The 11956-nt window shown below is 36.9% G+C and overlaps 1 protein-coding gene and 1 non-coding gene across 10 annotated transcripts in view; one reads left to right on the top strand and one right to left on the bottom strand.

The window, feature by feature from the left end:
- LOC142984291 (uncharacterized) overlaps positions 1-11956 on the top strand; it is a 74851-nt gene that overhangs the window by 50205 nt on the left and 12690 nt on the right. For all 9 annotated transcript variants that reach the window (XR_012960144.1, XR_012960143.1, XM_076131779.1 and 6 more), the window contains exons 3-10: positions 3760-3852; positions 6149-6252; positions 6938-7087; positions 7760-7889; positions 9727-9841; positions 10586-10703; positions 11057-11146; positions 11518-11641. Coding sequence is in view for 7 of the 9 variants with exons in the window: in XM_076131779.1 (XP_075987894.1) it covers positions 3760-3852; positions 6149-6252; positions 6938-7087; positions 7760-7889; positions 9727-9841; positions 10586-10703; positions 11057-11146; positions 11518-11641 (924 nt within the window). In the remaining 2 variants the exon portion in view is untranslated. The remainder of the gene's footprint in view (positions 1-3759; positions 3853-6148; positions 6253-6937; positions 7088-7759; positions 7890-9726; positions 9842-10585; positions 10704-11056; positions 11147-11517; positions 11642-11956) is intronic.
- Positions 5340-5411, bottom strand: TRNAC-GCA (transfer RNA cysteine (anticodon GCA)). The gene has a single exon. It is a non-coding gene; the product is annotated as a tRNA-Cys (tRNA).

The following is an 11956-nucleotide window of genomic DNA, read 5'->3' on the forward strand; positions in this document are numbered from 1 at the left end:
TACGCTTGACCTCTCTCTCACTGGTCGTGTGAGGTTTATCCGTCCCACCAGACTATGAGAGTAAAGGAATAGAGAGTGTACCTGTGTATTGTGCTAACACTTGGACACTATAAACAAAGTCCGGCACAGTTGGCTGGTTTCAATGAAACTAGCCGCTAGCCGCTATGGCCAGGACGACATTTAATCTGTAACCAATTTTTACTGACAATTTCGCATAAAGAATAATATATGCTGGCAATGTTACCTTCACTGTCTTGCTAATATATTATTTTAAATGCGAAAATTTATGAGAATGTATTAGGTCGGGGAAAAAGTCTTTTCACATTATAGTATGTATAGATGTTTGTTACTCTTTCACGCAAATACTATTGAACTGATTACGTTGAAATTTTGATATATACGTAGTTTAAGACCCAGAATAACACATAGGCTACTTTTTATCCCGGAGTTCCCGAGGGATCGGGATTTACACGGGAAGGGTTTCCACGCGGACGAAGTCGCGGACGGCCTCTAGTTACTCATAAGGCAAAGGAAACCTTTCACTGCCAAACATAAGTATGACGTAACCATAGACAAGCGATTAGGAACTAAGACTGATTGCCAATGCCAAATCGATCACGGCGACCAAATAGTTATGATGACAGAGATAGAACTATTGTTGTATAGCGCTGTCCCTTTCACACGTGATGACGTCAAGAATCCTGTGTGGTCTTTGACTGAATATATTTTATTGAATGAGATGATATTGTTTGTATGAGATTTTAATTATAAGAGAAATACCTACATAATATCATAATTTAGACCAGTTTTCCGCCCCCAGCTTTGCCCGTGTGGAATTTCACCTCCTTCGGGGGAGAATTTCCAAAAATCCTCTCTTAGAGCTCCTCTAAATTTCCTAAGGAATCTTCATACCCAAAACGCGCAGTAGTTTCGGCTGTGCGTTGTCCATTCAGTTAGTCACTCATTAACGGAAGTGTTTAATATAAATTGCTTATGTCTTAGCCAATATTCGACTACGGCGGTCAGTTTCATTAATACTAACCAATATTGCAGGACTTTGTTTAAAGTGTCCAAGTGTGTGCACAATACACAAGTACACGCTCTATTCCTTCACTCTCATAGCCCGGTGGGACGGATAACCGATACGACCGGTGAGAGATTGTTAGGGGAACCAACGGCATTACAAATCTAATACACGAGTAAATTAGAAAAAAAAAACTCATTTTGCCCGACACGGGAATCGAACCCGAGACCACCATGCTCAGTAGTCTTATATACAACCGATCGCGCCAAAATAGCAGTCAAATTCAATCACATATAAAAACAATAAATCTATTTAAAGCAACAGAAAGTGAATACAATACGATTATCAAATACTTTCATAGCACGTCGTAAACGGATAACAAGCCGTTATAACACGACATCAATATCTACTGATATTAATACTAATATTATAAAAGCGAAAGTTATTCTGTCTGTCTGTCTTTTCTTTAGCCTAAACAACTAATAAATAAAATAAAATAATGTTTATTTACCAATAACATTCCAATTCTTAAAAACTATGCTAAACTAAAGTTACAATTTTCTATTTATAATAATATTTCTAGTGACTCTTCCACTAGGCTGAGCCAGTCTCGGAAACTAAACGCAACATTGAAATTTTTTACGAAGATAGTTTGAAACCTTAAAAAGGACACATTTTCTTTTTCAATAATAATTTTTCATTTTACGATTTTGAACTTCTGCGACTTGTATACAAATGCTGACTATTGTTGACACTTATGATAGTCAATGATACAGAGAGGGAAATTACCACCAGTTCGGAAGGTAGAACCAATGAGAAGAGCTGGCAACAAACTCCTGGCCACTCTTTTTAATCGCCAAATGGTTCTAACAATATTTCTATTAAGTTATATGAGAAAATGACAGCTGGGACGCACAAATGAACGTGTCTTTTGAAACACTGAGAACCTCGAAATGTGAAAGATGGTCACCCATCTATAGAACAACCTCGGCAAGCGTAGCCTCGTAACCTCAGAGATCGTTGCAGACTGTTGTTACTCGGATACACTACAAAGCTTAAATAATATAATGTTAAGCGAGTGGAGCCACGCGGATTAATTAGTTAAATAGTTAGTAATCATTATAACATCGTGAGTATTCGTGACACTTCGTGATGCTTCGTATTACTTCGTGAATGTTCGTAAGTGTTCGTGACGTAATACATTGCGACGTGTGCGTGCGAGTGCGTTTCACTAGCAGTGCAATAAATCTGTTATGACAGTCAATTGACGGATTTAGTTTATGTAATATATATGTTACTGTAAAAGCCCGAACTGTGGCAAATCCTAAGATTTTCCGGTAAAACCTAAGATTTACCAACTCTCAATGGTAAAAGTCCGAACAAGCCAGAGTTTAAAAACTATGTTACGATATATAAAAAAATCCTCCTTCATAACTATGTTTATAACTATTTCACGGTATAATTATATACTGTGACATACTTATAAAGAAGGAGTTTTGGGCAAAGCGACATGGGTAGGTTAGGTTAGAAGGCTAAGGTGGGAGCGAGCGAAGCGAAGCTCCCACCTTAGCCTTCGTGGTTATTTTTTTTTAACCAACAAGAAGGAGGAGCCCCGCGAAGCGGGGCTCCGGCGACATCTCGACATCATCAAGTGAATATATGTAAAAGTTCGAAATAAAAGAATTGTTCGGACTTTTACCATTGCGAGTTGGTAAATCTTAGGTTATACCGGAAATTCTTAGGATTTACCACCGTTCGGGCTTTTACAGTAACATATACAATAGAATCATATAATATTCGTAAACTAGTTTTAAACAAAACCCTTTGAATTTTTAGGTTTTTCAAAAGACAATTGCAACCAAATTACTGTTTAGCTTCACACACTATCAAGAAAGTTATTGAAATACTTATTATTACTGTACATTTCCGAGAAAATATTCGATTGCCAATATAGTACAAAAACAGTTAACTCTCTCAATAAAACTACAATACGAGGTTTATCTTAAACGGATCAGCAATTTATGTGAAAGCTGATAAAATAACCATTCTACTTTAATCCTTAAACGTTACTTGAATGTTTCAATAGGGTTAATTGCTCTATTGGGTAGAATAGATACTGTTTTTACTACAAATTAAGGCTTTTCCAGCCTTGGCGGCGCAGGTGTTAACGAGGTCACTGCGTCAGTTCAATGCGACCGGGGTTCGTGAGTTCCGATCGATCATGAAAACAAATAAACGGCAACTGGTTGTACATAATTTAAGAAGTAGTTCATTTGTTCTTTATGGAAATCGAACCGATTACTTATTTCGTTATATTAGTATCTAACATAGTGACAACTTTAACTAACAATTCACACATTAGCGCCTTAAAAACAGCGGCGATAAAATTGAAATGGTATTGAGAGTAAAGTTGACAATGATTCTTTTATACTCGTATATAGTTTAAGAGCCGTTCCACGACTTAACACTTGTGTTTGTTAGCGTATCTTATAGGTAAACCTATAAAAAAATGTCAATTTTCTTCTCGTTAAAATCTTTTTACGAACGTGGTGAAAGTCACAAAAATAATAATAATTTCTAATCAAACTCTGTATTTTAAAAAATTATATTGTAATTCAAGTTTTCACTCTATCTCGCTAGTGGTCACTGCTGGTCAGGCCTCTCCCAGTAAATATCGTTATTTTTTTATTTAGGTATATGTATTGGTACCTAATGTTATTATTTTCTTGTTTCAGCAAGGCATAGGCGTGGAGCTGGTGCGTGCTCTGGACAGCCACCCGCCCAGCATCTCCAATGTGTTCTGTGAGTGCGACTCCAAGGATGACGTCGTGAGTATCGTATTTATTTAATATAAGTAAACACTTTAATTATTTTGATACTCTATATTGCAAAGTTAGGTAAGACGTATTGGTTTTGAAGCCCTGTCAATATTACAATCGGTAAAATAGACATTTCTGGTACTCGGCAAAGCGGTCAGAAATTATTTTTTTGTGGGAAGCTTGTAGTCCTGATTGTAGTAAAATATGGATGTAAAGCCAGCCCCTCCTAATGGCTACGGGCATCGTTGTCATTGATAGGCACTGGGCACTAACACCTACTCTGTGTAGTCCTAATTAAAATAGTATTATCATTCATCTTTCTCATCTTGATAGAACAAAATAAGTTTATCGTCCGAGGCCCTAGAACAAAATTAGTTTATAGTCCGCGCGTTATTTTGAAGAAAACATTGCTGACATTTTAAAGTCTCTTGATAGTCTTCCCACATAAAGTTACTCGCTTTTATATACCTCCAAAATTATTTGCAATATTCACCATTAAATGGCAATGAGTGAACTACTTGATGTGAACTTAAATAAAACCACTCCTTCGCTGCTCTTCTTTATATATAATTCTTCTGTAAGTGTGTATGTCACTGAACTTCTCTTAAATGACTGGACCGATTTTGATGAATTTTTTTGTGTGTGTTCAAGGGGATCTGAGAATGATTTAGATTATTAAAAAAAGTTTAAAATTTTCAAATTAAAGACGTGTAGACAGGACAACGTCTGTCGGGTCCGCTAGTGACTTATGTAATCCTTTTAAAAAGCATTTATTTTGTTCCTAATGAAATCAATCAAACACAAATATCTTAAAAGGGCCAACAGATAGATATTTATCAAACTAAGCGCATTGAACCGCGTGCAATCCGTTCCACGCACGGAACAATTCAATTTAACCACTAGATTAAAGATGTTATGATTGCGTTAAACGGATTGCATCGCTCTACAAAGATCACTTTGTTCAATTTAGTTGGTTAAATTAATTGAGGCTGCAAAAGATCCATTTAAATTATCTTTTAAAGACCATGCGTAATATAAAAATAGTCTTTTAAGACTTTAACATTACACTACTTTCAGTGCGCGATTTTGTTCGCGTGAAAAGCTTTTCCTATGTAAAAACTACCCTATGTTTTAGTGCGTATTACTAACTATATGTGTGCCATAATATGTCATTAAAATCCTTCTAGTAGATTTTTTGTGAATAAGTAACAAATATCAATTGAAACTTTTTTATTTTATTCTACTTTTAAGATTACTGATGACTTGATATGACACTTAAAAGACTACATAGAACTTGGTACACAGACAGTTTATAACCTAGGTCAAAACATTAGACTCTATTACCTCTGAACCTTTCACTCAGGCAAAGTTGCGGGCAGCAACTAATTTGATCCTTAAAGGCTCCTTAAACTAAGCTTTTCCCAGCAAAACATTGCAAAAATCTACCGTTATTACCAAAACAAACTTTTACTAAACAACAAAAAGAGGTTTACATCAGGGGACACCCGGATTTGAACCGGGGACCTATCGATCTGCAGTCGATTGCTCTGCCACTGAGCTATATCCCCTCTGTCAGAATGCACCAAATACGGCAATACACTGTCCCAATACGTCATGTCTGGGAGAGAATACCCAATTTAACTGGACCCATTTCTCTCTTTCAAATGCACTTATTTTCGTTTGGTTAATAGGTCTACTTATGTTAGGGCATAGACCCCTTTTATCGGACATTCAACTGTGTTTATCGGTAGAACGTAGGGATGTTTGTGTATTGTTTTATAATAAGATAGATTAGTTAGTTATTGGTAATGGGAAAGTTAGGTAACGTAGGTTAAAGAAATGTGTATGATAGAGTATGGTGATTTTTTGTCTGTTGAGGGTATTTTTTCTGCTTTTTGGGCTTAGATTGTTAGGAAAGGTAGTTATTAAAAAAACAGTAAGTTTACCCATGCTTTTATATCGTGGTTAAAAAGTATTGTGTACTGTGTAGCTGCGAGGATACATTGAGTTATCATAATACAGTTTACGAGCTAAATGAAGCTAATATCGTTTTTTAATTTGTGCTTTCAACATATGTATAGATTAAAATCACCCTGCAAGGCTTTCGAACCCCACTCTTTCCGTACCCAAAATGTAAATACGGAACCGCATTACAGAGGTTTTGCTGTCTGTCTGGTTCTGTCAATAATGGTACAGAACCCAGAAAGTTCTTTAAGCAAAATTTGTCTGTTGTTCATACCAAGATATTTGTCGAAGTTTTCATAAATAACAAGAGGTTACTAAGTAATTATTTGTATATTTCCAGACGATCACATGTGACTGTGAGGCGACGCCAGCCTTTCAGCTGAAGGCTTTCAGTCAGCGCGGCGAGAAGGTGGAGGTGTCGCATTACAGAGTCAACGTTAATAGGTGAGAAGCTTTTACTGTTCCTGTAATTGCCAAGTTTATGGAAAATTACAGCCAGTATTTACCTTTGAGCACAAATCAATTCAGTATTGATGTGTGGCTGGAGGAGTTTGGAACTTCGTCTAACCATTAGAATAGAAAATATTTTATTTAACCCATTACTGTCCCACTGCTGGGCAAGGGTCTTCTACCAACTGAGGGATGGGTTAGGCCTTGAGTCCACCACGAATACTGGTTGGGGACTTTGCCTGAAAATATTATAAAAACAATTTATGGTCAAATTGAAAACTTTTTCCTTTTTTGGAAGTCGGTTACCATCTAATCATTTTTCAAAGCAAACGACAAAAATGCCCTGTAAAATCTATTCGAAATAATGCGCAAAAAATTTGGTTTCTTTACAACCTGTTAGACTATCAGGGACTTCAAAACGACCCAATTTGGTTTCTTAGTAGCTTCTGTAGGAAATTTATTAAGAATTCCTTTTTTTAACTGAAAAATTGAAAAAAAAGGAATTCTTGACAGCTGATCACTGACATTCCAAAATCCATTTTTATTTTTTCACTTTACAAAGATTACCTCCACCAAATCATTATGTAGCTACATCAGTTATCCAACATATTCTAGCCACCTTCTAAAGATCTCGTCATTATGACTTTACTTCTACCATGAAAATTCTGGTGTATTCCAGGTTCCGCGCTCGCCTGAACGTGGTGTGCGTGACGGACAAACTGACAGGCGAGCTCAAGTGTGACGGCTGGCCTGAGGTGAAGGTGGCCCTGGCTCCTGTGGGCGCCCTCCGCCCTAATGCCACCGAGAATAACCTGCAGAATGCTATCAGGTAAGAGGAAAATACCATAAGAAAGAAGAAATACCTATTTACAAAAATAAAAACGCTTTCCTTAATGCTCCAAAGGCGAGTAGGCTGAGACTAAAGTCATCTATAATGTTTTTCATCTGAAACTTCGTACTTCGCACTAAACAAGAAGTTTTGATAGATATTTAAATCTAAGGTTTGCCAGGCAGACACCAAAAAACGCTATTTACTTATACTATATACTTCTTATGCTCCATGAACTACGCGCCAAATCTTGCATTGCTTTCTTATAAGTGAAGATAAGAAAGAGTAATAAGAATAAGAATTTTGATTCCATTATAACTTACGGCTTAACGCGAGGTCCCGGGTTCGATCAAACATAAAAGTCAGAGTTCGGTAACGTGAGGTATTTGACTCGCCCCCTATTACATGAGGCAAATGTAGTTAATGTCAAAACGCGTATTTATTTAAAAGTAGCTTAAAACTAAATAGGTACCTACATATTAAACTCACCAAACATATTATTATGTTTAACGGCGAGATACGGTCTTATCATATATGCTACACCTATTACAAAACAATTTGAAATTACAATCTAAAACTATACGTAATCTCTGCCTATATCTTCAGGTATTATTGTGTATGTATTTGTATAATAACTTACCTATATCCTATGGTTTCTCCTTCTCTTTACAGTGACATAGTAGTGAGCGCGCTCCGCAGCACAAACCTGCAGTTCAACCTGGCGCAGTACCCCACGTGTCCCCGTCTCCGCAGATACGTGGAGGCTCCGCCCCCGAGGTTGCCGCTACACTACGATGCTATGGTGAGACACATACTTGCTTTCAAGGAAATAAACTAAGTTATCATGCTAAATAGCCATATGTTACAAACTTCTTTAACTTTGTCCACCTTATTATGGACTAGCTGACCCGTGCGGCTCCGCTCGCGTGAATTTCGTACTGTTGCTTATTCGTTTGACTACGCGAATTGCGAAGCACTCGATACACCTACACATAAAAATGCTAACAACTCTTTTGTCATCTAATGGTTATTTACGAAAGGGACCCGAAGGGCACACAATGTGACACAGGCTCAGGCAGGCCTGTGGTTACCTTCTTTCCCGCTCTTTTCTGTATTCGTACCAGTTTACACTGTAAAATGACCATTGCTTACCCGTCTGGATTCAGAATATTATTATAGGTACAAATAGACCTATCTGCGCCGGAGCTCTTCACACGCGTAATAATGTATACTTGCGATACTACGTCCGAAACCGCGTAACCCGTAATTATTTTTTAATATATCATCCGTTGTTTATTTTTTAAAACTTACCACATAGTCTGTTTCACAGCTATCCAATTTATTTCCTTAATGCAACCAATTAATTTGGTTACGAGATACGAACTACTACGCCATCTGTTAGTTGGGGCGACAACAAACGAAATTACTCGGTTTGCCATCTAGTATATCCCGAGCGCACCGGAACCACGTAAACCAACATTTTTGTGTAATATATCATACAACATTTATGTTTGAAAATCTTATTAATGTATAGCCTGTTTCAAAAGTATTTTTTTTTTTACAATAAAGCAATCAAAATAAATTAATTAGGAAAAACACGCTGTGTTGCTGACTATAACGCCATCTATTGGTTGGTGAGAACAACAGGTATCGATACGGATGGCACCGCGTTAACTATATGCGAATGTTGTGAAATAGATTGCAACGCCATCTATGGCCTCTTTCGGGAAACGCAGGTTCAAACGATTTCTACGTATATTTTTAAATTTTCTAAAAATCTATGAAATTTTATGCGATAAAAAGTATCCTAGAAGTTGCTCCACTACTTATTCTATGCATATATAAAATTTCAGCGCATTCTATCCGGTAGTTTTTACGTGATAGCGACACATACAGACGAAGGACAGACAGACAGACAGAAAAGAAAATTATAAATTGCAGATTCGGTATCAGTATCCGTTACTAAACATCCCCCATTGGTTTTTTTTTAATATATTCAATGTACAGAATTGACCTCTCTACAGATTTATTATAAGTATAGATATTGGATATCACAGTAGCACATACTGTGCGAGTGTGATGCTTTAGGAAGGAAAATAATGGATCTTCTAGGATGCGGTTACCCTAAACCAGAAGACTACAGGCTGCTTCCGAACGTCTAGAGCAGCAAAGGAGGGGGTGACACAAAGGATCAGGAATGGTCGAAGTGTCAGCCAGGCATTAACTGGCACCCCCACCCCTTGAATAACATAAGATGGATATTGGATACTAAACCGGATTTTTAAGTCATCATCATGATGAAATAGATAGATATAAAAGGAAGCCTAGAGTTTCTGGTTCATTTTTAGTTCTACTTATTTTTACGTAATTAATCTATCTAAAAGTTTAAAATATGATTGTTTCAATAAAAAAATACCGAAAAACATAATTTTAAAGTCATTGTATCAGTAACATTTATATTAAAAGCTAAGTACTTTAGTTATCAACACCCTAAGATTGTTTTTAATTTACCTTCTAGCCCTGAAATAATAATGTTTAAATAGTGTATCACAACAAACAACAACAGTATTAACTTGAATACCTTTCAGTAGCTATGTCTAATGTGCGTCTAATACACGTATTTTTTATTGTTTGTGCAGTTACAACAAGACCGTCAGCTGTACACGTCGACTCCTAACTCGACGGCCGGCAGCGTGGCGCTGCTGGGCGACAAGAGACTACTGGTCAAAGTGGTCGCTGCTAAAGACCTCGGAGGTAAGGATATAATAACATTGACTACTTTTTTATCGCTTTAATACTAGTCATATTCAGTTGTTCTTAACAGTCCACTTAAACAAAGAATTTCTATCAATTATAATTATGTACCTAGCCTTTCTTCCAAACTATGTTGGAGTCGGCTACCAGTCTCACCGGATGCAGCTGAATACCACTGTTCTACATGGAGCGACTGCCTATCCGACTTCCACAACCCAGTTACCTGGGTTATCACACGATACCCTTCGGTAAGACTGGTTGTCAGACTTTCAAGCTTCTAACTACTGGTAACAAATGACAAAGATCTTTGAATATGTCAGCCGGGACCCACAATTTAACGTGCCTTCCGAAACCCGGAGGAACTCAATATGTATAAGTTGGTCACCCATCCACAGAACAACTTCGGCAAGCGTCGCTTAACCTCAGCGAGCTCCACAATTATAATGTTGTTGATATTATTCGAAGTTCCACTTTTTAATGATAATCTTTGGACAATATCGAATAAAATAATTTAAATTGGTTTGCCGCTGCTTCTCGGTTAAATTACTGGAAAAAAGTTTCTTTTGCAGTATAATACATAGGCAAGGTTAAAAAATCTTTTTCACGTTTAGCTACAATTTATGTTATGACTTATGTGTTAGGTACTTTAAAGAACAATACAATTTTAAATTTGTTCACAAATAGATTAAGTAGTTTTCTATTAAATCTGAAAGCTTGAAATACAAAATATTTGTTATTTCGCAGGTAAGACGGGCTGCATAGCCCCGTACTGCGTGGTGGAGATGGACGAGCCGCCGCAGAAGAACCAGACGGCCTTCAAGAAGGAGACCACCAGCCCGCAGTGGGAGGAACACTTCCTATTGTTAGTATTACTTGTAACTGTTTATCCATAATCTGTATTTTTGTCCATTTGTATTTGAATAGCGGGGTTTGGAGGGAAAGAGGAGAGGTCTTTCGAAAATATTGTCTTTGAGGCTAGTTACAGTAAACCGTTTTCGAAAATTTTAAATCGCATCTAACGGGATACGTTGATTTGTAAACTGTTTTACAAATATAGCCGACGGCATCAAGACTTTGACATGTATCAGTGGGTTGGTGATTTTTATATGTAGGTACACTCTTTTTCTGACTTACTGAGGAAATTGGCAAATTTAATTAAAACATCAAATTCTGTAATATTTTATTGGATATTGATAAATGTTGTTTTGTTTCCAGTGACCTATCCCCGCAGACAGCTGAGCTGTTGTTTGAAGTGTACGACCGCACCGGACCTCCGTCACCCGGCGGAGGTGCCTCACAACACAGGTATGTTTTACATATATCTTAACATTTATTCATTTTGATATATAGTACAATCTTCTGCTAAATATAATCTATATTTAATTGGCCTCTATGACAACAAGAAGTCTGTTTTAGTTAGTCCTAAGACCACAGACACAAAGTTAATTAAAATAAATAGAAAATAGCAATATCCTTTTGAAATAAATATAACGAAATAAGAGTAACATTTTGATCCGTCTCGACATGAAACATCTATTTTTACTCGTCAATATAATACGTCTACTTCAATAGAAAATGTAAGACTGTGACTGTGAATAATAATAGTAATTCCAAAACAATTCTAATCGTTAGGTACTGTTATGTCATGTATGTATGTTTGTATGTTTGTATGCCAGGTTCCTAGGTCTGGGTCTGGTGGGCATCGACGAGCTGCTGGCGGCGCCGTCGCAGCGCCAGCAGATCGCGCTGCAGACCCGCCCCATGGAGGAACATGACGTCAGCGGGACCCTCACTGTGGAGGTAACGAATGTTGTTACTGTGGAAATCAATCTTGTTTGTTGCCTATTAAGATTTTTAGCGAAGGCTTGACCTGTGTAAATTTATTTTTTAATTAAATGTAGTAATATTTCTTACGTAAAAATTTGGATCAAAAAGTTGCTGCAAAAAACAATAAAGAAGATATTAATGTTTTACAGCTATATGAAAAAAGTATTTATTAATGTTCTTCTAGTCCATTTTGGCTCCCCCTTCATGTAATTTCATAAATATAATATAAAAAGGATTTAGTCCCAACTTTACAACTATCGCCACTCAAAATTTCAACATAATCGAGGC

Source organism: Anticarsia gemmatalis, chromosome 26 (assembly GCF_050436995.1).
Source record: "Anticarsia gemmatalis isolate Benzon Research Colony breed Stoneville strain chromosome 26, ilAntGemm2 primary, whole genome shotgun sequence".
Taxonomy (NCBI): Eukaryota; Metazoa; Arthropoda; class Insecta; order Lepidoptera; family Erebidae; genus Anticarsia; species Anticarsia gemmatalis.